Raw genomic sequence first — 25595 nt, 5'->3', positions numbered from 1 at the left:
CGGTTGAAATACACCTTCGAATTAAACTCCGATTAAGTTTCAAAAGAGGTTTGCCACTAAAGAGAACGCCAAGCTAGCCAACAAACTACAGGTGCATTTAAAGCGTATATGTGACTTCTTCTACTCCACTTGAACAGTGTCGGTTGTGCAAGTTTGTGACAAAATGCCGCCACCTAGGGGAAAAGTGAAGTAGTGCGTGAGCGTGTGGGCGTGATTTATATTTTATAAGGTCAATGGCTGCACAGGAGACTAAACAACAGACCATTCTATTTACAAATGGTTGACTTAAAATAAGCGAACAATGGAACCTGCTAGTCGATTATTGATTTTTTTTACACAACTCCACCCATCGTGCTTGTGTGTGGCGTTTACGTAACGCCTCTCGACCAACAAATTTTTGTTTTGTGTTTTCTTATCCTCGAGTTGTAATCTCGAGCATGTCCTTTAGCGGGGCTCTGTGGGGCTTGCCTTCGTGGTGGTTTGTGCAACATTCGCTGATTTTGCTTTTCCTCTTGGTCGTCGTGCCCAAACTCGTCGTACTGCTCAGACAGCGGAGGGATGCATTCAGGAACTTTGAGGCGTTCACGGGACCGCCGAGACACTGGTTCTTTGGCCATGTCCTGCAGGTAAGAGAGTTCATTCAGGAGAGGACTTGTGTGCAATGTTTTATTAATCTCGTGTGCAAATAAAAGCGTTACATGATGTTGGTAACGCGTGTTGAACACCCTCCAGTTTAAACAAGACGGGACGGACTTGGACCAGATGGTGAAATGGGGGGAGCAGCACCCCTATGCTTTCCCCCTGTGGTTTGGCCCCTGTGTCTCTTTCCTCAACATCCACCATCCAGATTATGTGAAGACCATACTGACGTCAACAGGTGTGGAGTATTATTAGTATTTTTAAATCCGCTGCCATCATCTTTAATGGATCTAATGGTGTGTCTGTCCGATTCCTTATGTTACAGAGCCAAAAGATGATTTTGCATATCAATTTATAAAGACCTGGATTGGTAAGATTTTTTTTCCCCACTGCATAAAATACTGAACTCTGTAATTAATGCACAAGCATTCTAGTATGTGACATTCAGATAAAAAAAATAACTGCCCAAAGTATTTATGAATGCAAACTGTAAATTCCCCAGACCCCTAAAAATAAAGTTAAAAAAAGAAATTGTCAGTGCAGCTGTTTTTTTAATGTACCTACACACATACACACTGATAGACTTGAGCTTAGGTGCATGTGAGAATGGGTATAAATAGCACAGGAGATGAGATAATCTATTCGTAATTCATGACTTACTTGTTGCTTACACATTCCATCCTCAGGTGACGGCTTGCTGGTGTCTCACGGTCAGAAATGGTTCCGCCACAGAAGGCTTTTGACGCCGGGTTTCCATTATGACGTGCTAAAATCCCACATAAAATTGATGTCTGAATCAGCTAAAACCATGTTGGTATGTATGTACTAGTAATAGCAAATATTAATGCTTCCGTTGCTGTGTAAACAAAACATGGTTTATTGGTTTTAAATTGTGCTAAAAAAATAACTTTGCCTCATGGTTAATGTATAATAATATAAGATGGTCAAGCTTATTCTTTACTGAATGTTAGTGGTGTTTGGAATGTCCATTCTCTGTATGAACCTTACTCCTCCATGACGTTTGTTTTTAGTTTAAATATTTATAATCACGTGTTTCCTTTTGAGCACAGCCTAGATCGAGTCATCATATTTCTATTATAAGTCAGTAGTCTGATGTTTTAGGATAAACATTGTATACAGATTAGAAAACAAATACGCAGAGGAGTAGCTACTCAATATTACATTTAAGTAGTTTGTTTGAGTGCATGTCGCAAGTAGCAATAAAAGCATTACCGGGTTGAGCATTGCCAAGACTAACTTGTTGACTCTTTAGGACAAATGGCAGTGTTACTCAAGCACGGGCGAGTCATTTGAGGTGTTCAAACACGTCAGTCTCATGACGTTGGACAACATAATGAAGTGTGCATTCAGCTACGACAGTAACTGTCAAACTGGGAGGTTAGCCTCAGGTTCACTGTACATTCCTCCTGTTTTACTGAAGATCTATACTATTAACACTCTGTTTTGTGGTTTCAGCGGAACAAACGAGTACATTAAAGCTGTGTATGAGCTCACTCATCTGATCAACCATCGCTTCCGCATTTTTCCCTACCATAACGACGTCATATACTACCTCAGCCCACATGGCTTTAGGTTCAGGAGAGCCTGCAAGGTGGCTCATAATCACACAGGTAAAAATTCTGCACGTCATTGTGGTGGTCTCCAAACACCGAGTTGAGCTTCCATTTTCTTCAGCTTATCGTTGTGGAGTGATTTTCTGCAATGACAAAATACACTGAGAAATGGCAACAGATAACATGTTAAGTCCAACCTTTCATCTTTGGCTTTTAAAGAGGGAGTTATACGAAAGAGAAAAGAAACCCTGAAAAAAGAGAAGGAGTCAGGACACGTCTCGACCAAAAGGATCGTGGACTTTCTGGACATTCTCCTCTTGGCAAGAGTAAGTTCCAAAGATTTTGACCCTTATTTCTGCATACGTTTGAACAGCGTTCGGCAATTTGAGCCAAGTTATGGTAGAATACTACCCTAAATATATTGTTTCAAACTAAAACAAAAAATATTTTTGTCTAGGATGAAAATCAGCAAGGACTGTCAGATGAAGACATCCGAGCTGAAGTGGACACCTTCATGTTTGAGGGCCATGATACCACAGCCAGTGGTCTCTCCTTCATCTTCCATACCCTCGCCTGCCATCCAGAACACCAGAAGATATGCAGAGAGGAGATCAACCAAGTCTTGAGCGGCAAAGACGCCATGGAGTGGTAACATATTTACACCTAGGATGCAACACCTCTGATTTCTAGTGACAGAGTTTGATCATTAACATAGACTTTCTTTGCTAGGGAGGATCTGAGCAAAATGCCATACACTACAATGTGCATCAAAGAATCACTGCGGCTTTTCCCGCCTGTGCCGGGAATGGCCAGAAAACTCTCCAAACCGATCACTTTTTTCGATGGAAGGACTTTGCCAGAAGGTTGGTGGCGTTTTTTCAGTCATCCAGGCAGCAAAATGCTAAATGGAGATAAATTATTAACTTTTATGTCATGAAGAGGGTAACAAGTTCACGGATCGAGGCCACACTACCAATGATTAGTGGTATAGAAAACGGATTGATATGATGTAAAGCAGGGGTGCTCAATACGTCGATCGCAATCTACCAGTCAATCGATAAGGTTCTATTGGATCGAATGACAGTAAAATTTGATCCAATTATTTACTTTTTAACATGCATATCTCTCTCTTTTAATAAGCGCGTTAGAATGTGCACCTGTGTGTGAATCCAACAGCCTGGCCTAACATAAACAGGCTGCAACAGCTGCTCGTTAAGTGATGCGTTGATCTTGGACACTTCCAATGCGTGCTGAAATGAAATGCTTCAATTCGAACGTCTTTGGGTGGTGATGGAACCGGAGCCGTCTACACTGTAAATAAAGTTGAATTATAGTTAGGTGGTTATGCAATATACATTAACATAAGTTGTAAGAATAAATTTATGGAAGAGCTTTTTGGCTTGATCTGATTTATGTAGTAGCTCGCGTGCTGAAAAAGTGAGCACCTCTGATAAAAGGTCTGTTTTGCAACAATTCACAACTTTCACCTCCAAAAATATTGACCTTTTTTGTTTCTTTTTGTAGGTTCTCTTGTGGGGACAAGTGTGTATGCGCTTCACAGGAACGGAACAGTCTGGGAAAACCCGAATGTATGTACAATGGACCACAGTTAGCCAAAATCTACATAAGATTGAAAAATATATGGAGAAAAGATGATGACAATGTTAAGATTTAAGATTTTCTTTTAGAAATTATCTAATTTTTGTCATCACAGTTATTCGACCCACTTCGCTTCCTGCCAGAGAACACTTCCACCAGGTCACCACATGCATTTGTGCCCTTTTCAGCTGGCCCCAGGTTCGTCTGCTCTATTCCATGCGATCCTTTAATGGGAAATGCTAGTAGTTACCAAACACAAAAAGCAGACAGACAGGAAAGTGGATCTGAATCTCAAATTGTTAAAGCAAGAATACATTCATGGGAATTCTGCTGGACAGCGTTATGTATAGCATCTAGTAAATTCTTATTTTTTACTGCATAGTGTTTCATTTCAAATGTAGCAGCATTATAATAATAGCTATTGTACATACCCTCATCAGCGCTCTCTCTTTTGGCTCTCTAGGAACTGTATCGGTCAGAACTTTGCCATGAACGAGCTCAAAGTGGTGGTAGCGTTGACACTCAGGAGGTACGAGCTGATTGAGGACCCTACGCAAAAGCCCAAGATTATGCCTCGACTCGTTCTTCGCTCACTGAGCGGCATCCACATAAAGATCAAAGCTTTAGACGCTTGAGTCAATGAGCTTACTAATACTTTAGTAACTTTTGAACATCATTATGACCACTACAATTGGGAAAGGGGGGGGAAAATCTCATCCAAGACTCATAAACCTGCATGTTGCTGCATTTTCCCCCATAATTTCTTTACTTCCTATGTAATTGGATCACCTTTGAACATGATTATATTTTTTTGGGCTAATGTCAAAGCACTTCTTATGAACACATTGCTGAATGTCTTGATTTTTTTGTATTTTAACATAGGAATGAACAATAGTAATACATGACAAACAATGCACTTTTCCCACTACACAATAGCAATATAATAATAATATAGGACTGATTTGTAATAAACACAACTGTGTCTCAATGCTTACATTTAGTGTATTACTTGGCTTCTAGGATCGTGTATAAAAAATATTTCCTTCATCTCTACACGTTTCGAAATACCAAAAAGGGAGAAAGCTTGGAATGTTTTGTTTTTATTTTTTCATTTGTGTTCCTTGACATTTGAAAGAAAGAAAAAAAGACATGACATAAACGGTCTGCTAAAGTAGAAACTGAAGGACAAAAATTAAACATATCCCTGATAGTGAGGTGGTCTTGGACCTTCCCTTCACCCAAGCCACTAAAATGTATATGTAGAGAGGTACACTTCACAGCTGGCATTGAGTCACACTCACTTATGAACTTATTCATTCTTTCACTCCAATAGAGCCATTTGGAATGCTGACATTAAGACCAGTAGTTAGTTCATGTAAATGCCTTTTAAACCAACTCAGAATATTAACAATTCATGAGTCTTTTTTCTTAAATTACTATTGTTCTCAGTTCAGCATGAAGAGCTGGTTGGAGAACACCCGCATCTTATTTCCCCATTTTCAATGTCCAATAACCACTTAGTGCATTGCTCAAGAGTTCCTGAGAAGAAGAAGTGCATCACAAAAAAAAGAAACTAAGGCAACTTCATCCCATTGTATACATTTACCTGTATATAGTATATTATAGAAGATTTTAATCGAGTCTGCGCTGAAAAAAGGAAGGACATTCAAAGTATATTGACTTTTTTTTTAAATTACGTCCACCAGAAAGTGAGTTTAAGCAGGTTGAGCTGCATTCAAGACTGTCGGGAAGTTCGAAACTGAAAACCACGAGTAGTCGGATAAGAACATGGCTGACAGCCTAAATGAATATTAGAGGCACAAAATATATCCCTTTCGTGCATTATTTGATTTTTTTTTCATGTTTTAATCCTTACAAGGCATTCGTTTGACTCATTGACGACGCTATAGGGTCCAATCAAAGGTTGAATGAATCAATTTAAAAAAATTAACATTCATTAATGGTTCCCAGTCAAAATAGATTGGACGCATACAAGTTAAACACTATCTCAAAACAAATAAAATAACTTTAGAGTGTTTTTGGAGCTCTAACCAGTGTGCATTTTGCAAGTGATATTTATTAACATTGTATTTAATGATAAATATCTATAAATATATTTTGTAAATACAATAATAATCATTTAAATTTTGGGGGTTTTTAAATTACCTAAGGTAGTCTCTAAATAATGAAAATCAAAAATGAATCAAACGGCAATGAATACCACGACCAGCTTATTAGGAATTTAGAACATATTTCATTTGAACTTCCTAATTTGTCTAGAAGGCAGCACAACTGAGAAAATACAAATAACCTGCTGGAATATAATGGAATGTAAATGGATTTATATTGCGGAGTCACCGTCTGAAAAAAAATATTTTTTTTTCTTCTTTAAGATGTTTAAACCAAACACAAATTTGTGGTGTGTGGTGTGAATTAACTTGTTTAGTGAGTACTTTTGATGTCTCCTGAGTTCTTTTGATTGAACAGACTCAACAATCATACATGTTTTACTCCTTTGACCTTTCTGCTAAGTAAAGGATTTCCACCATTGGAGTTTTAAATGCAAGCGGGGGCAACCCATTCCTTAGTCATTTCTTTTTTTTAAGCCCTTTAAAGCTATGATAAATGAATATATCTGAAGGCCGGCTAAATAAAGATTGTAATGGGCCACATATGGGCCCCGCTCCAGAGGTTCTCACACCTATTGCAAGAGCCTGGAATGTTCTTTGTGCAGTAGTACCTGACAGAGTTCACATGTGCAAGGAATGCATTGATTGACCACAAGGAAGGGAAGTGACGCCACTATTTCACACGGTAAGACTGGTGATGAACCCGAGATTTGATCTTGCAAAGAAGGAGAAGAATAAATACAAAAATAAATAAATAAATACAAAAAAGGCCAATGCTCTCATTCATCACCCCAACTTTTCTTTGTCTCTACTGAGGAAGCCAAATGTATCGGTTGGAAAACTGAATTCAATGGTTTTTGAAAGAAAAAAAATCAACTAACCAAGACTTTTGGTCATTCAAAAGAAAAAAAGGCTCGTATGGAAGTTGCATTTTTCAACAAAGTGAGGAGGAGTGGGGTTGATGTGGTTCTTTGAACCCAACATTGGCTACATTTCTGTTTTGTTTAGTTTTTTTTAAAGTTATCAAATAACTACATCTTTGGTTCCCGCACCAAATCCCAGAAAACCAGCACCCGGCTGCGCTTTTAGCACTCTTGATGGAGTCACACCTGGATGCGATAATAATCCATACAAAACCTGGCAAAAATATGATATTCTTAGCTTAAGCGAAAAACATCCCAGTAACTGCAATTATTAACGCACGCAGCTAGACGGAAAAAGAAAGGAGAAACAAATTTCAACTGCTAAGAGCCAGCGATCAAACATTTAAAATGCCTCAGAATACCCGTTTTCATTTTTTGTTGCTTTTTCTAAGTGCTCTTCAAATGGAGCAGGTCCAGCCACCTGAGTGATATAATTATTTTTTTTAATGTGGATTAAATACCACACACACACGCGCACACACACATATATATTCCTCAACTTTGACTATTCCTCCTCCACCTCACCAAACTTCTCCCCCGCCACCTGTGACCAGCTGTGGGGCTGCGCGTTAACTGCCCCCGAGTCTTTTGACTCGCCTTCAGCGCCGCCTCGCATCTCCATGCCTTGAAGATAGAGGGCGTGGTAGTTGGCGAACTGCTGCGGGCTGAGTTGCGCCAGAGCCTGCAGCGCCAACGAGCGCTCCATATCCACCTCCGCTCGGAACATCCCGCCTTCGAGCATAGTGGGCCGCAGGAGCGAAGAAGAGTGAGCTCGCGGGGGCTGCGGGAAATCGAGAGGCTCACCTCCGTTCACGTCCAATTCCTCTTGCTCGTCCGGCTCCGGTTTGGGCCGCCGCGTGCGCAGCTCCAGGCAGCTGTGTCCCTTGTGGTGGCGCTGGAGATGGTCCTCCCGGGCGAAGGCCTTGTGACAGAGCAGGCACTCGAAGGGCCGGGCGCCGCTGTGCAGGGACAAGTGGTTCTTCAGGTCGTAGGAGTGCAGGAAGCGAGCGGTGCAGTGCGGGCACGAGTAGGGCCGTTCGCCAGTGTGTTTCCTCATGTGGATCTTCAATTTGTCATTCCTGAATGCAAGGACAACAGCAAGTGTTTAAAAAGATGGCAAAGCCCGTATCAATCAAAATTTGCTTGGCCCGTAGTCAATTTTCCCTCTAATTTTTTGTTTGTCTGGGCAGAAAGACAACCTCCCTGAGCACACCGAGTACCAGTGTGAGCAACATCATCATTGCTTGCTATGGGCACACGCCAGTATCACACCTGCCATAAGCAGGTGCGTGTCTACTACACATAAAGTATTTAGTAATAATAAAATGTAATGATTAATATCTATGAATGGGGCGGCCCGGCGGATGAGTGGTTCGCGCGTCGGCCTTACAGCTAAAAAAAAAAGGGATTTTATTTTGTGCGCTCCATATGATTTGCTGTGCGCAGAGAAGACGAGACTAGTGTGCAATTGCGCACGCGCGCAGCTTAGAGGGAACATTGCCCGTAGTCTGTTCCTTGTGTATACGGCTCTATATGCTGCCTGACTATAAGTAGCATTACAAGCTCACTCCCACTTTATTTATTGAGTAGACACCACGAGGGCTGGGGAAATGAGGGTATTCCTTTTACCGATGTATGTTTATGAACTTATTACTGCTTTGTGTGCATCCGTGTACGCTATTTCAATAGAAAATTGTGTTTTCTAAATTTGACAAATAAAAGTGTGACTGGTCAGGGAAAACGCTCAATGATTTTGGACTGTAGTGGCAATACTACTTTGGAATTCATTATTGGTTTGTGTCTATCACAATACGATCAATAGCTAAATTGTTACGCTAATAATCATGATGAAAAAATTGTTTCCCAGCACTAGGAGAAATATAATTTATAAATACAGGGACTTCCATGGTATATAAATATTGTGACATAATTGTCAATCATGCACAAGCATGAAATGTAGGTGTGTCATTTAATTAATGTAATTGTTTATTTCTTCTGCCAAGACTAAATGAGTCAGAGTAACTGCCATGCCGGAGAAAAGGAATGACCAGATATCTGAACAATAATCCAAGGTAAGAAAAGAATTCAGGTCACACTGCCTCAGCCCTCTTTTTGTTTTAGTTATTTTCTTAACAATGCTCATGTTGCACAAGAGATTGAAAAAATTCCGGCACAGTTCAAAGTGTACTTTTATTAAAGATGTGCTTGTTTTACTGTCCAGTTGCTAATTTGAAAGGATTTAAATTAGCATCCGATTAAAACCAACTTCCAGTTTCAGTCTAGTTTAGTGTACATATATCAAGATTGTCGGCAAGTAATTCTAAGCACTATTTAAAAAAAATGATTGATGGATGTATTGTAGCGTACTGAAAGCTTCCATACCTCGTGAAACGAACCCCGCAGGCAGAGCATTGGAAGGGTTTTTCTCCAGTGTGCGTTCTCATGTGTCGTGGCAGTTTTCCCGCTCCGTGGATGATCTTCTGGCAGACGGGACACTGCTGAGGCATTTGCGACTTTCTCCTCCTGCCGACCCCCGTCGCCATAGTCGCCAAGGCCGCCGCCGCTGTCCCTTCCGCGAGCTCGGCAGCAGGAGAAGTGGTGGAGGTGCTTTCCATCAGCGTGCCTTCATTGCCAAAGCCCTCCATGTCTTCCTCCTCCGACAGTTTGTCCTCCGGGGGGACAGCCGAAGGTGGGGGGCGTTGGGGCATCCAATGTAAATGGCCTCTAGTTAGCGTGGGGCCCCTTTCTGGTACTCGGACTGCACCGGGGCTGCCGTTTTGCCATCCCCTAAAGAGGGGCTCCTCCGATTCCAGGCTGGGGGGCTGGGCAGGGGTCCGCAAGCGCAAGCTCTCCGAGATAGGCGAGGGGTACGAGACGGGCGAAGCGGGCGGGGGGTTCAACAATGAATTGATGCGATGCGGCCCAACTTTTTTCAACTTCTTTCTGTCCATTTTCCTGCGGGATTCGTTTTCTCCGCCCGACCGTCGAACGGCAGCGACGTGCTGGTTTCGGAGCTCCTCTTCATCCTGCTCCGCCTTTTCCCCAAGGATGTCTCTGCAGGCGTCCGCCACGCACTGGATTCCCAGAAGTTGAGCCCCCCGCAGGACGTCCCTCATCCCAGAACAGGGGATGGTCAGGGTGGCCGTGTAGGCAAACTCCAGCAGGGCGTCCAGGGCGTCTGGAGCCACGCAGTCCAACTGGCACACGCTGAAACCTCCGCTGCCCTCGCCGCAGCCACCTTCCTCCGCCCCGAAGAGCCGGCGGAAATATAGACTGACGGCGGACATGACGGAGCGGTGGGTCGGGTAGCGTGCCCCGCCGGAGGTCAGAGTAAGGTCGCAGAAGAGCCCCGAGCGCCTCTGGTCATTGAGGTGGGAGAGCAGCTCGTTGCTATGCTCTGGGAAGGGGATTCCAATCAAACCGTCCTCACCTGAAGACATCACTGCCTGCAAGACACAACATTGAATTCTAATGATCAAGATTTGGAATGTTTAATTAACTTCATAATCCGCTATGCTATGATTTTACACACACAAGTTTTTTTAGAACACCTTTTTGAAGCCTCATCTCATTTTCTGAACCGCGTTATCCTCACTAGGCTCGCAGGGGTTGCTGGAGCCCAGTGAGATTTCTATTGATCACATTTGTATAAGAGGGTTGAAGTGTTAATGTTATTTTTTATTAAGTGACTTGAAAATTACGAATAGGTTACATCAGGGGTGCTCAAACTTTTTGGCTCAAAGATCAACTTTTCAAGGAGCCAACTTTGCGCAATTTACCCTTGATTTTCCGGGCCAATGACAAAGCTCAACAGTGATGTATGTTGATGATATACCTGATGCCAGTCAGGACCAAAACTAGCATAGGCAGGTAGTAATCATGTTTGGACTCGCGATGGCACTGTTTCCCCAGCTCATATCTCTTATAAAATGTTATTGTATTGTTTTACTGGATCAAATCTTATTGTCATGCGATCTACCAATAGTACCTTAGCGATCGATGTATTGAGCACCCCTGGGCTACATCATTCATTAGTAAGAGCCTTGCAATATTCCCTATTCGACACTAGGCGGGAGTGTCGCTTTGCAGGTACTTTAGTGTTTTTCAAGGTGTGAGTAGTACCTTTAAAAAAAATTCCCCATTTTATTATTGTACAATTTTTACCTGGTATTTAAATATCACAGCTGTTTTAAACTAAATAATGATTGTATGATGGCCCCCATGGTTAAATTTCAAAACAGTATCTCAGATCAAAAATATCGTCAACCAAAACCTAAATCTCATTATACAACCATACCTATTACGTGTACCTAATAAAATGTATGGTCAATGTGCTGTATATATCCATTTTTGCATATTGTGCACACATTGTGTAAAAAGCATTGCTGATTAGTGTTAACAAAGTCTACATCATCTTCCTGTAAACCAAATTCTAGTTTAGTAGTCATCACCTATTCCGTTATTTTATTAATTATATATATATATATTGCGGTGGCAATGAAGATCTATTCACTGAAGAAACACAGATGCTATTTAACATAAGATAACAGTATGGACAGCAGAGCTGTAAAAGGGAAAGATTGTTCGGGATGAAGCGGAACAGACACCGGATTATGCAATGGAGGTGCGGTGTAACCACAGGGCACTAGGTTAATTCCCTTTATAGCATTAGCTGTTTGATTAAAATACCTGAGGAAGAAGCGAGGGCCACACGGACCAGAGAGCAAGAAAGAAAGTAGCGCAGAGGGAAGTGGAAGTTTAGCGTGGGTGCGAGAATGAGGAAGATAAAAACTGCTACATAATCGGGGAAGCCATCCCACACTCACACCTGTCATGTCGGTGGCTTTAATATCTATTTTTTTACCTTTTTTTTTTCTTCAAAATTCTGAATCCATAATTTCGATCAACACAAAACTAACTTTGATCTGAGGAAAACCAACGTGTACCAGCTCACTCGCCCTTAAGCATTAATAAACAGTACAGCACTAACCACAAAGGCTTTGATGTAAGGACGTTAATGACCTTTTTCACAGCAGTTATTTGGACGATCATGAACAGCAAAATATCGGTCATGCTTTTTATGATGTTATTAAAGTACGTATTTTTCAAGCAAGGTGTAAACGTTCAAATGCTGCATTTTTACTGTTGCTAACAAAAAGAAAAAAACTGCTAAAATTGAATGGACTCTGGCTTACTAAGGAAGTGATTTCTGAATTTCTGGGGCTGTAGTTTGTGTGGCACCACAGTGGTTCTGGTTCTTTCCCGCACTTTAAAAACATGTCTCATAGGGTCATTGAACACTAGATTTTCCTAAGGAGTTAGTGTGAGTGTGAGTATGAATGCTTGTTTGCCAGTGTCTTGCTATTGGCTGGTATCCAATCCGGGATGTACTCCACCCTTTGCCTGAAGTCAGTTCAACGCTTGAGCCATGACTTTAATGGGATAAGCACCATCGAAAGTAGGAGGGTGGGACTGAGCGCAAGACGTTTGAAACCCACTGCCATCAGGTTAATTCGACAATAAGTCAATGCCCCCATTATAGCGCTTGGACTCTGGCGAGCTAGAGACCACTTGTGAAATAAGACCAAAAGACACAAAAAGACAACAATTTAGACTCACTTTTTAGACAATAAGAGTCCAAGCTATTATATGCCTGTTTCTAGGAAGTAAGGTACAAGGAGAATACCTACAAGCAAGGGGTTTTATGCCCAGACTTCAGAAATTTGAGTCATTAACTCATATTTTTTAAATTTCTAATTCAATTCTTTATCTATTCTGTGCCCAACTTTCTCATCCTGCCTTACCTCGTCCGCATTCTACCCGCTCAGCAATCCAATTCCCACACCTGAGCAGACCTGATTTTCCACAAACAACCCAACCTGCACACACACCACCCTCGGCTTGTTGCCTCCCTCCCATAGCAACTAGCAGCCCCCTGGCCATCCAATAATAGCGTTCCCACGACACCCTCCACCGCCGCACTACATCCACCAGACTAACCTGCTCCGAAACACACCCAGCTAAACACGCACACATCGGCGTATGCGCCCGTCAACGTAAGCACACATTGCTTGCCAGCTTGTGGTCCCATCCACCCCTGTCCCTTTTCCCCCACCCACCATTGTTACATTTAACCTGTTATGTGACAATCTTAACAGCAATCTATTTAAAACTAGGGAACGGTGAACTCCACCCAATCGAAAAGAAGTCAAGCCAATTAAATGTTTGACAAGAGCTTGGCAAATCAATGCAAAGGTCGCACACGCAGTGGCACATTACAATTTGTTTGTCTCTATTGCTCACGTCACCTGAAGGACAACTTTCAAACACATCACTTTGACAATGGCTCTTTTTGCGAACGCTATATCTTTTTGTCCCATGGTTGGATCCAATGTAACTTACATACTGGATTGGACTTGCGTTTCAGCACAGAAAGTTGTATTTTTGTAAGTCATAATATTGAAAAAATAACGTATTATTTTATGTTCATGAACATGCGTGAATTACATTATGAATATGAACACATTGTTTACCTAAACTGTGCTATTCATCTTTATTGGGCCTGGAGACTTAGATAAATTATGTTTGACTTTGTGTGCGTTATATCATTTTCATAGCCAAATATGTACCGTGGCCTAAAATTTTTAACCCTAAAGCTGCCGCCAACGACTTGTGTTCATTTTATACACTACACGTTATTTCTTCAGTTCATTATCAGAGCAAGTTAAGCTCCGGGGCAAGTCTTCCTCATTGCCCACTTTCGTTATGCAAACTCCCTTCCCCCTCGCTAAGAGGGTTGATTTGTCACGTTAAGACCTCTCTTAGAATGTAGAACATTTCATAGCTGCTGTTTTTAGCAACTTGGGGCCTTTATGAAATGCAAATAAAGACAAACCCTGAACAGAAGATGTATTTTTCTATGAAAACTTAATGAGTGTCCATTAGAAGGACAACTGCCAGGAAAGTGAGCAAACGTGCACATGACTTCTGCATTTGAAAGAAAAGAAAGAAGAAGAAAAAAAGAGCAGTGTCTGCATATACCTCATGAAATCCCACTGCCCATACACGTAGTCTGCGTGTGGAACGACAAGTGTTATTCTAATGGCTCTCGTTTTCCATTAAAAGTTAAGTAAGTTTTCCCAGTCCGCCTCAATTATATCAGGCTCCGGCGCGAGCGGGGAAAAAGTGACTTTATGCTATTCAGAGAAAAGTGCGGCCGAGAGGGAGAAATTCTCTTGTGCAGTCTGATGTCACATGTTTTCCAAAGTGCTAGTGTGTGAATATCTGTCTGTGTTGGTCTTCGTGTGAAACGGTTTATATACGTGCGAGACTAAACAGGTGGCACAATATTAATTAGTATACTGCTTTTTAATCATATATCTCGTATTACTTCCAAGCGTATTGGTTGCTTATTCATTAAATAACAGATTTCCTGGAAATCTTGTGGAGGGGAAGCATATGTTCCACAGAAAACAAGGATTCGACTAGATAGAAAAGCAGATAGATATATCTATTGTGACTGCTAGCGTCACAATGAAAGTCTTGTTCTGTGCCAGACAAGGCAAATGGTAAGGTCTTGTAGGGCTAAATGATTTTAAGGGGGGAAAAAAAATTCTATTTGGGATTTTCTGGGTAAGTTTGATTAGGAACATGATTTTCTTCAAGTCCTTCTTCAGTGTAAAATAGTCAAAGGCATTTACAAACATTTTTTTTAATAAAAATGTTTTTCCAAAATAAATTTCTAGTTAAAAAGGGGCAGAGATTTGAAGTTTACTTATTATTCAAGACTCAGTTGTAGAAACTATGAATTTTTCAGCCTCCTGTGAAATTTTTAACAACTTTTCAACAATAATAGAACTGCTGGAAAAATAACATATTTTGATGTAGCTAGCTCAATTCAATTTCCAAATGTCTAGACAGACATTACATCCATCAAACATTGCCAATGGTACAAATTACAAACTTTTAAAACATTACTCACTGTGAATTAAAAGCATCACGGTACCATGTGTACGCTAATATCTGCCATCATATTGTAATGTGACTTAACGTCAGAAAACAGCCAACCATTGTCTCCAAAATGTACAATATTCCAACTATATGCTCTATTTGACATTTGAAAATATCACAAGAGCCATATTTTGTAGTAATAGTAATATGTAGTCCGTGGACATTGCAGTACCAATTAAAAAAAAGTATCTCTGTGCATAATAAATGTTTCAGAAAAAAAAATCAATCAATAACAGCAACTCAATCCAACTAAACGAGTTTTTCTTCAAATATAGCAGACTCACACACATGGATTGCTCAGACAGTACGGTAAGTGAAACTCCCTTCCACAAGCAAACTCAAACTCACATGACAAAACACACGCATTTGTTATTATCTACCACTCCACAAATGGGGGCCGAGCAGATCGGAAGCAGTACCAAGAAACTCATACCGTTTGTTCTACACGCACTTGCTCTCCTCTCATGGCTTGTCTCCACCACCAAAAACCCACGTAGACTCTTGACATTTGACTTGTTCGGGGGGGGAAGTGAGAGCAGTGGTTTAGTGGGACACCCCGGAGGAAAGAAGGGAGGAGGGCGAAATTCGGGGATGACAGGAGAGGCCAACACACACATTTGACTCTAGAGGACCATTTCAGGGCTATTTAAACTAACAACATTTACCAACACAACTGAAACACAAGCACAAAATAAATTTGAGGTACTCCCGTTCTCTGTAGCCTGAACATTTTGTCATTATGGCAGAAGGAATGTGAAGCAACACAGTCATGAAAATGTTTAAATGTTCATTTGCATAAGTGTTATCATTAAAAAAGTGACTTTGACATTGACGTCATTCAAAAATAGTGCACTCTGCCCTCCTCTGTCCGTAATAAGACTGAAGAAATAAAGTCTGTGCGCGCACGTGTGTGTGTAAGACAGAATATGTGCAGCACACTGTGGTCTTGATTCCAAGAACATATTACATTATTTATTTCACTCACGCAATCATCCCACCCCGCACATAAACGTCCACTATGTCTAGACCTTGCCCACTTATGATTGAAGTCCAATATCTTTTTGAGTTACAATTATGCATCCTATTGGAGAAATTTACACAATTGTTACCATCCAAACTTGGATATTAACTGTATAAGGTCATTATCATATTGCTTTAACACGTTTAATGGCGTCCTCAGACTATGGCACAGTAATGTCATGTCATTAAATGAGATTCCTCTTCACTTTCAATCACATGTGTCAAAGTGGCGGCCCAGGGGCCAAATCTGGCCCGCCGCATCATTTTGTGTGGCCCGGGAAAGTAAATCATGAGTGCCGACTTTCTGTTTTAGGATCAATTAAAATGAAGAGTATAGATGTATATTAAATTTCCTGATTTTCCCCCTTTTAAATCAACAATTGTAATTTTTTAATCCATTTTTTCTGTGTTTTTAGTTCAAAAATCATTTTGTAAAATCTAAAAATATATTTAAAAAAAGCTAAAATAAACATTGTTTTAGATCTATAAAAAACTGAATATTCAGGACTTTTAATCCAGTTCTTTTAATCCATTTATTTAAACAATTATAAATATTATATCTAAAATAGTCCGGCCCACATGAAATCGAGTTGACGTTAACGCGGCCCGCGAACCAACCAGAGTCTGACACCCTTGCTTTAAATCATTTACATTTGATAGAGATTTTGCATACACATTTTTTGTATGAGTTTGTTTTTTTATTTCTGTAAACACAGTTGCCACAAAAAAAAATCAGCAGGAAAAAAAGTGAAGGAAGAGAGGTTGTAAAAAGGAAGTGTCTGAGATTTAGAAAAAAATTAAAGACAGGAAGATATTCTTAGAAATCACACTTGAAAAGTACGTTCAGGAGGGAGAAAAAAGAGGGAAGTAGGTGTCCAGATGTGTGGGACATACGTGGACCAGAGGGGAGGCAAGGTTAAGACAGGAAAATCTAGTGAGAGGGGCCTCTGTCAATCTGTGTTAGGGAGGAGACGTGAAACAAGAGCGCTCAGCAAAGAGTTGTGTTACAAGGACAAAACAGAAGAAGAGAGACAGAGAAGGGCGGAAGAAAGAGACAGAGTAGAACCGATGCAAAGACACATGCAAGAGCGTTCAATCATGCGTATGTTTGTGAGCACACATCTCGATCATTAACATTATTATGAATAAAATTAGTCATTTCTTTGAAAATTCATTGATTCAAAGTCATTGAACTTATTGGCTGCCAATGACATCTCTAGATATCAAATCCATTATCGCTGGGAAAGTCTGGCTGTGAATGATCACTTGCAGGCTTCCATAGTATTCATAGCCAATTCTCTCAGTTTATGGGAATTGGACGTCTATTGTTGTCGATGATAGACAGAGTTAAATATTTATATGTATTTTTTATATTTATTGAGTTCATAACTGAGTGTATACTTGTTTTGGGGGATTTTAACAGTAGTACAGTATATTGATACAGTATTTTTTTTTTTAATGAAAATTATTAATAAGAATACAAATATATACAGTGTAAAGACATGTATAAAAGAGAACTGACAATCACATATCTGGACATAATTTGTGTTATTTAGCCACTCTTTTTAATATTGTGGCTTACATGACAAAATGCGATGCCCATGCCAAATCGATGCCAGGTTTTTATGAAGCATTTTTTTTTTTACCCAAAATAGTTACTTTTGGTTAATGTGCCCATTTTGTGCTTGTATTGGAGATGTGTGAGCCAATCATATTCTATTCTTGGTGTCAGTTGACCCTGGAACTCTTAAAAATTAACTACAGCTGCCCTAATTTATTACACATTTAACAAAGTGTACAAATAAATAACAGAAAGAATTGAAAATGCATCAAAAGGCAGTTTCAGATGTTACAACACGTTTCCAAATCACTGGGAGGATCTTAACAACTGCTGCTGTCATCCTTGCAAATCAGCTGACTGACTTTACAAATGCGAGCACATGCACACAAAAAAAATAATGTTGCAAAGTTAACTGATCCTGATCAGTTTCCTTTTCCTGTATTTTGTAAAGGTGGTCGAGCACTCGCAGAGGAGGAGCTTCGATATTTGTGAAAAGACCGGCTGTTCAAAATAGATGATCATACGACAGTGTGTGACAATGTGTCACACTTTCCTGGTGACTAGATATCTTGATGTGGTAGTAACAGCAGGGTCGATAAGAAGAATGGTCTGACTGTAAATCCACTAATTATAACAGAAAGGAGGAATTTTACCGCTCAATTGACTAATGCAGGAGGAGAATGAAAACAATCAGTTAGAATTAACTAATGAAGGGTGTAATCTTGCACTAACGTATTATGATATTTAATCTGACTGTCCTTTAAACTAAATAATTTGTTTTGATGACCAAAGGACACCCAATATAGTACTAGATATAAAATATTGTGGTGGTCTAATACTGGTGTGTTGATATACTAGCAGTGACTGATAAGTTGCGATTCACCTCAAATACCGAGGACAGCGCGTTAATGCTTTCCCAACGTAGGGGCACTCGCTATGTGTGTCCACCCACCTGATAAATTATTAATAGCCATCAACTGTTGGTTTGATTTATTCACCATAAGTTTGTGTTGTGCGGTGATTTCCATAATGCTCCTCAATGTTGTCCTTTCAAGTCCCACTATCGCTGATTTTTACACACTAATTAAATGATAGAATCCTGTCAAAAATATTCTAAATAAACTATTACGAGTCACACAGATAAAGTTGTGGTCAAAAGTTTACATACACTTGTGAAGAACATAATGTCATGGAGATGCAAAACACGCTTGACTGTGGACACTGACACCTGTGTTCCAGCAGCTTCTAATTCTTCGCAGATCTGCTTTTTGGTGATTCTTGGTTGAATCTTCACCCTCCTGACCAATTTTCTCTCAACAGCAGGTGATAGCTTGAATTTTCTTCCTGATCGTGGCAGTGACAAAACAGTGCTATGCACTTTATACTTACAAACAATTGTTTGCACTGTTGCTCTTGGGACCTGCAGCTGCTTTGAAATGGCTCTAAGTGACTTTCCTGACTTGTTCAAGTCAAGGATTCGCTTTTTCAGATCCATGCTGAACTCCTTTGACTTTCCCATTGTAGCGATGGTGGGCGTTTGCATCCAATGAGCCCTATTTAAATGGCCTCAGAGAAGTCACCAGCTGTAGTCACTCATAATCGCTCACAAGAAGTTAAGAGGCCATGCTATGAAGCTCATTTCACTGACACAACTTTCTAAGTCACCAAAATTGCTATTTTGTGTTGCTGTATGTATATTTTTGACCCAGCAGATTTGATCACTTTTTCTGTTCACCCATAATAAAGTCATAAAAGAACCAAACTTCATGAATGTTTTTGTGACAAAGAAGTATCTGTTCCTATCACTCTATCAGAGAAAAATCTGAGTTGTAGAAATAACTGGAAACTCAAGAGAGCCATGACATTATGTTCTTCACAAGTGTATGTAAACTTTTGACCACAACTGTACATAACTATTTGAAATTTACGTGAAATTAAACGCGGGATTTTGGTACTGGTGCGCTTTTGGTCACGCCAGCTAAGGCCTTGCTGTTTTGGTTTCCATGTCATTGGTGACTACGGCAGCCAGGCCGCAATGCCAACAATCTAGCACTGGTATATTTACTGCAGTTTAGCACAAGAAAAAAAACAACCCAATTCATTGAACACAAAACGTCACAACTGTGAGCTAGATGAACCAACCGCATAATCCATCCTGCCTTTACTTTTTTAAATATTACTTGGATAAAACCCATTTTAATTTCCATTGCTCCCATCTATTAACACTGCATTACCAAGATACTGTAAATGTGTTCGCCTGCTAACAGGTTACAAGTCACAGTCTCAGTTGGCAGAGTAACACGGCATCTGATATGACAGCTGAGAAATGTTCCTCTGAAAGCAAACAGCAGAGTAACACCATTGTATCACTATTGAGCATCCAATTTGCTAATATTGCCATTCAATGCCATCAGAGTCAGCCTTTCGTTTATAAAAACTAAGAGTAATCAGTACTGGTGATGGCTATAGAACTAGATTTCTTTGCACATTCTGAAAGCTTGTTTTATTTTACAGCACTGATATAGATTGCGGGTTATCGCTGAGTTCTGTATTGATGTGGTTCAATTTCTCAAAGGTGACCTTACAGGACATTTTAAATTTTGAGAAGGAATATAGAATTGGGGTAACTGGGGGGCTGTTCACATGTTTGGGTTTTTTGGTCTTCTCGCTTTCCTTGAATGTCACCTCCTTTTGATAAGCACCCCCCAGGAATTCTAGCGGTCTTACGAGAAAAGTTGAATCACAAGCTGCTGACGCGTCACAGGAGTGTGTGTGGTGGTCGAGAGTGTGGGAGGGACCTCCGAAGCCGTGATGGCTCCCCATGACTGAAAATGAGGAAATGGTAGACGCACAACTTCCTCTATTGACACACATCAAGTGGGGGCAAGACTCAACTGTAGCACTTAATCAACCATTCCACACACAACACTGTCACACATAGCTCGAAATGGGGGGAAAAAAAACTTTGAGAGTTTCTCAGAAATGTGACCATGCACTTGTGTCAATGTTAGCCCCCCGACTTCCTCCAAAACCAATCCTTCACCACTCCCCAGACACATGGTAGTCACCAGTCATACTGTTTTCCAGCAGACCCATGATCACACTATTTGTTAGACCCCCTTGTCAGTCGCGCACAAACAAGTTTCACACAGCCTTTGCCACAGTCGAAATTTAAACAGTAATAGTAACTAAATTCCGATTTTTGGAAATTATTTGTATTTATGCGCCTCACAAAGTTTGTTTATATGCCACACATGGACATAATCATTGATGAATAAATATATTACAAATGTGGAATAATTGTGAATTAAGTACATTTTGATTAAACAGCAGGCTGGTAAATTAAATTGAGCAAATGTAAAATTATTTGAAAAATGACCCAATTACATACAAATACCGAAAGAATGTAGAAGATTTAAGGAAGGTAAATACATGCATGTCAATGAAATCTGTCCTGAACCTATTGCTCACTCATTTGATGCAGGAACCAGAGTACTTTATTTTACAAAAGTAACACTTGAAATTTATTCATTGAATTATTATCGTCATCATTGTACTGAATGCATGTCTACAGTAATGAAGAAAATTGAAAAACCCATGTATAGGAGCATTTACTTAATGGACCAGTTTTTTAAAATGTAATTAACACGGTTTTACAGCCCACAATTTGTCATTTCACTGGCATAGAAATTCAAATCCAGCTTCTGATTGCTTGTTACGACATTGATATATAAAATTTAGAAGACTCAAGCTAAGTATTCATATTCATTCATATATTAGCTAAAGTCTTATGAGCAAACCCTTAAAAGTTCCCTTACAAGTGGAGCATTTGGCTCAATTCCTGGAGTGTCTTTAAAGGCTGAGAGTGTGGGCTGCCCTCAAACCACACAGGAGTTAACTTCCAGGCTGCCTATGAAATATTCAAGCGATCCACCACTTTGTCCATCTACATGTTGTCCATGTTTTATTTTTTCAAGCCGCCCCGCTCCCATGGCAGAAACCCCACCGACTCAGCACAGTCATTTCAGATTGGACGCGTTCGTATACGTAAATATGCCGTTCTTCACAGCTTATCTCGAGCACCAAAGCCTAGAATTGTTATGCGGCAGTGGCTAACAAGATAGATTCAAGGATTTAATATTATGAGTGGGGATGAGGGTCACATGTCTTCAAGGCTAACAAAAGTAGCTGTCTGTCATTAACTTGAACTAAGTACATAATTGTCTCTTTACGCACACATTCACCGTGAGTACTGTCAAGTAAAAAAGTATGGAGGTAAATACCTGTAGTGTGTAGCAGTGTAAGAGTTCCACTAGTTCTCACTGTTTGCGAGGCCATGACAGCATTTAAATGTGAGTGTATGAGTGAGTGTCTGAATTAGGGATGTGATAGTATATATATATAGCACCAAGAATTGATATATTGCCTAAAAAAGGTGTGATTGCATAATAAAGGAACCTACATGTTGCTACTGAAATTGTCCTCTACAAAAGTGTCTGTGAATAAATACACATCTGTTTACAATAATGTTGCAATAATATCTCGTAGCCGGGTTTATTTACAGATATGTTGCAATGAAATATTTCGCTATGGCTGTGACGAAGTCAATAATTTTTAATAGATTGCCTGCAAAAGTACAAAGATAAGCATTGTTTATTTTTTCATTTAAAATGAATTGTTTTACTCCAATAGTTGTATTGTAGAATAGTTTGTAGATTTATTTTCTCTCATGGTTGCATGATGTGTTCTTACATTAAAATTAATTAGCTATAAATTACAATTATTCATCACCAGAATATTTTTCATATACAGTATACTTTTATTAATGTATGTCCTGTAAACACATCTAACATTCGGTGTTGCATGAATCCTACCTGCAGTCCATAAACAGTGCAGAGAATGATTTGTCTTCCGGCTCACTCCCTTTTGCTGTCTCAACTGAGGTTATACACCTGTGGAAATACATTAATTATGGTTTAGAATTTTTTTTAGGATTACTTTAAGGATTTCTGAATCCCATAAAAGGCCGATAAAGTGGCTGAGAAGTGTATGAATTGAAAAAAGGGCGGACTGACTGCATACAACAGTCATATGATTCATCGATAACTTATCATGTAAAGATTAGAGAAGTTGGGGGTGGGAAATGTATTCGAGTTAAGAAGCAAACCACATCCTGTATCAATTGCACAGATACTAAATTCAGTAGGGTCAACAAAAGTCGGACTTAGCTGTTTTTTTCTCATTTGGTCTGTTATTGTGTTCTGCTTTAGGAGAAGGTATGATCTTTAAAAGAAGATTCAAACCAGCCTATGATAAAAGCGGTTGTAAGCGAGGAAGCAGGCAAGCTTCGAGGTCATGCCAGGACAGTGGGAAGCAGATGTCCAATTATCCTGGGGCACTATGATTGCCATTCAATGTTAAATTGCAGCTGTTGGGTTCTATATTATATGTGTACTTTAAACCACACATGTATAAATACCAGGTACAGGACAGATATTATATGTATCATTGAAAGCCAAATACTTAAGGTAGCGAAGGTAATTTGCAGTTGTTTTTCATATTTGCCCACGAGAAGGCCATGGTTTTGAACACGCCCAGTTAGTACGCTTGTCTTTTTCCTTCTACCTTGTAGTGCAGGGGTGGTCCTCGAGAGCCCCTATCCAGTCTGTTTTCCATGTCTCCCTCCACTAACACACCTGAATCAAATAATCGGGATCGGTATGAATCTTCTGGACAGCTTGCTGATGAGTTGATCATTTGATTCAGAGGAGGGAGATATGGAAAACAGACTGGATAGGGGATCTCGAGGTCCGGACTTGGCCACCGCTGTTGTAGTGTTTAATACAAAAAATAATTTAAGAACTTATGTGAATCCTGAATTGATGACTCAGTCTGTCTTCTATTACCAATGCTGCATTGAACCAGTGTGACAGAACCCCCCAATTTGCACCATCAGCCCTTGAGACCACATTCTACCACAAATTCACACACCACTGTTTTTGAAAATTTAAACCCTTGCAGAGTTTGATTAAATAACATGTTGGAATTTGTGCTAATATTATTGACGATGGCTATTTTGAGAAATAGTTACTGCGATCAAAAATATTAATGTTTCTCACTAACGTAAAATCAAAGATAGTTTAGGAAAATGTGCTATTTGAATATGAAAACCAGGTATCTTTCATCTGTAGCCAAGAAGTACCTGTCACTTTCAACAAAGGTGGTTGACCCCTTCAAAATACTGGACAACCTCCAATTTTTTGGGGGGTGATCATAAAATAAGGGCCACGGATGTGGTTCTGGTGTCCATGTTGGTCAGCCCTAACCTAGTAGTAGTTTACCATGCGGTGCTGTCGTCCACATCCAAAAGCCGTTTCTAATATTTGACCTGAAGTGACATGAAAAAGTCATCAAATTGCACCGTACCTGCATGGGCGCCTGTCTACTCCATCAAACGAACCGTGTGTGTGTGTGCCCAATACAGGGGAAACCAAACCCAAGCCAGTCGAGCTTGTCAGGCCGGTCTGTCAGAGGGGCGAGCCAGCCTCATCTACCTCTGTAATCACGCACAAGCCCACTTGCATGACAGGCCTCCCCACTCCTTCAAGCATGCGCCAGTGCACAAAGCTGCTGGGCGTCCTCACTCTAAAGAGGATGGCGATGAGGATGAGGACGGGGATGAGGGTGAAGAGACCCACCACTCACTGACGTTTGGGCATATCCCCCCCATGTGGGTTTAAACGGTAGGCGGTGACTTGCGTGTGAGCAGGTTAGTTTTTTTGGATATCAGCCAAAGTCTTCAAGTCTTCTATAATTAGCAACATGTCAATTAGACTCCACGACCCCTTTCTGCCCCTCAGCGTGTGCACCTGGCCGGGCTCACGTATGCTTCCCCACTCACGCCCACGTCACGCACGGCCGCGGGGAATCGTAAATGGACCCGTGACGTCGGTTCGCGAGTCCTCCCGTGACCTCTTTCAGAGGCTTGGGGACGCGGAACAGCGGAACAAACCGGCAAGGAAGTTAAGCGAAGACACGTACATACAATATATAAACACATTTAAATTGAAAATTGCAAACTTAAGCCGGCTGCTTTCGAAACGGAATGTTACCACTCACCTGTGCCACCTGTCCTGTGACTCGTCGCCTCCCACCGCTCACTTCCTGGTTCGTGTCGACCCACACTGCCTGTTTTTTTTTTCCACCCTTCGTCTATTATTTTTAAATTCCAAAATAAATATCTAGCATCTTCTCGTCGAGTGCACAGATTCGCTCGCACTCCTTTACTATGTATCTCAACTTGGTCCCGCGGTATCGTCTCCGGACAGCCGGTCAAACCTCCACCCCCTCGCCGGAGGTGACTCCCTCCCCCGGCCCACTGCAACTCCTCCTTCTCCGCCTTCCGAGAACCAGGAAGCGGCTTGTCCTACTTAAAGCCCAGCCGGACGCCTATTGGCTTCGGCGGCGTCGGGGGTAAGCGCCCGTCGCGGTGGGCAGGACCCCGGAAGCAAGGGAGGGGTTCCGATTTGGTAAGACAGGTGGGCGGGCCAGACCAAGAAGCAACAGGTGGGTGGTGATGAAAAAAAAGCTTTCAATTATATCCTATCCCTCCTCTTTACCATAATGCGGGTGTGGCGAACACGTGGCTCTCGAGCGAATGCGGCTCCTAGTCAAAACGAATGCGGCCCTTTGCATTATTATTCTATATAGTGTGGCTCTGTGTTAACTCTGGCTAAGTTGCGTTTGATGTGTGTTGAGGGTGGACACTTACCTTGAAATGAACATAATGTTGTTTTGTAAGGGGAAGAAAGCGTTATGGTGACTAATATGGTTTTTAATTGTGTGTTTTTGTGTGTGTGTGCGTGTGTCTGTCTGTTTTGGCAAGTCATTATGTGGTGTGGCTCTTTAACTCTCCCAATTTAAAATGTTTTTTCTTTGTGTCTAACTTGTTCGCCACCCCTACCATAATGTATAATAAGGTATAATTTTACCACTTAGATATTGGCAATTGTGATGAGTCAAGGGGGCATTTAAGGTGGAGCCCTGCTAATAAAAAGCCAACATATTTAACATGGGGCCCGCATCAGTAAGCCTGGCAACAAAACACAACAAATCCAGTAGAACCTTGCTGAATTCGACT

The 25595-nt window shown here is 40.7% G+C and overlaps 2 protein-coding genes across 4 annotated transcripts; one reads left to right on the top strand and one right to left on the bottom strand.

Annotated features, from left to right (window-relative positions):
* The first annotated feature begins 188 nt into the window (after nt 1-188).
* Nucleotides 189-4775, top strand: cyp4t8 (cytochrome P450, family 4, subfamily T, polypeptide 8). The gene is made up of 12 exons (XM_077599327.1): nt 189-626; nt 733-877; nt 965-1009; nt 1326-1453; nt 1913-2037; nt 2116-2270; nt 2433-2539; nt 2671-2861; nt 2943-3076; nt 3738-3802; nt 3928-4010; nt 4276-4775. Exons 1-12 carry the CDS (start codon nt 438-440, stop codon nt 4445-4447), a joined length of 1539 nt encoding a protein of 512 aa, XP_077455453.1. The 5' UTR covers nt 189-437; the 3' UTR covers nt 4448-4775.
* zbtb7b (zinc finger and BTB domain containing 7B) lies at nt 3505-24861 on the bottom strand. Of its 3 annotated transcripts, none has more exons than XM_077599326.1 (5): nt 24575-24861; nt 22330-22407; nt 9247-10310; nt 7669-7943; nt 3505-3524 (listed from the first exon to the last, which is right to left on the bottom strand). In XM_077599326.1, the coding sequence occupies exons 3-5, from the start codon at nt 10302-10304 to the stop codon at nt 3520-3522; spliced, it is 1338 nt and encodes a 445-aa protein (XP_077455452.1). In that variant the 5' UTR covers nt 10305-10310; nt 22330-22407; nt 24575-24861; the 3' UTR covers nt 3505-3519. The 3 variants fall into 3 exon arrangements, with proteins under 3 accessions (XP_077455452.1, XP_077455451.1, XP_077455450.1); XM_077599325.1 differs by lacking the exon at nt 3505-3524 and adding an exon at nt 6195-7596; XM_077599324.1 differs by lacking the exon at nt 3505-3524 and having other exon boundaries at nt 6195-7943.
* Nucleotides 24862-25595: the final 734 nt, after the last annotated feature.

The sequence above is a fragment of the Stigmatopora argus genome, chromosome 4 (genome assembly GCF_051989625.1).
Source record: "Stigmatopora argus isolate UIUO_Sarg chromosome 4, RoL_Sarg_1.0, whole genome shotgun sequence".
Taxonomy (NCBI): domain Eukaryota; kingdom Metazoa; phylum Chordata; class Actinopteri; order Syngnathiformes; family Syngnathidae; genus Stigmatopora; species Stigmatopora argus.
This window is presented reverse-complemented; position numbering and strand designations above follow the sequence as displayed.

Excerpts from the sequence above, each read along its gene's own strand:
- cyp4t8 (XM_077599327.1), top strand. The coding sequence starts at position 438 with ATGTCCTTTAGCGGGGCTCTGTGGGGCTTGCCTTCGTGGTGGTTTGTG. Across the intron at positions 2,271-2,432 it reads GGTGGCTCATAATCACACAG|AGGGAGTTATACGAAAGAGA; the intron begins GTAAAAATTCTG and ends TGGCTTTTAAAG. Across the intron at positions 3,077-3,737 it reads TGGAAGGACTTTGCCAGAAG|GTTCTCTTGTGGGGACAAGT; the intron begins GTTGGTGGCGTT and ends TTCTTTTTGTAG.
- zbtb7b (XM_077599324.1), bottom strand. The coding sequence starts at position 10,304 with ATGTCTTCAGGTGAGGACGGTTTGATTGGAATCCCCTTCCCAGAGCAT. Across the intron at positions 7,944-9,246 it reads TGCGGGGTTCGTTTCACGAG|GAATGACAAATTGAAGATCC; the intron begins GTATGGAAGCTT and ends CCTTGCATTCAG.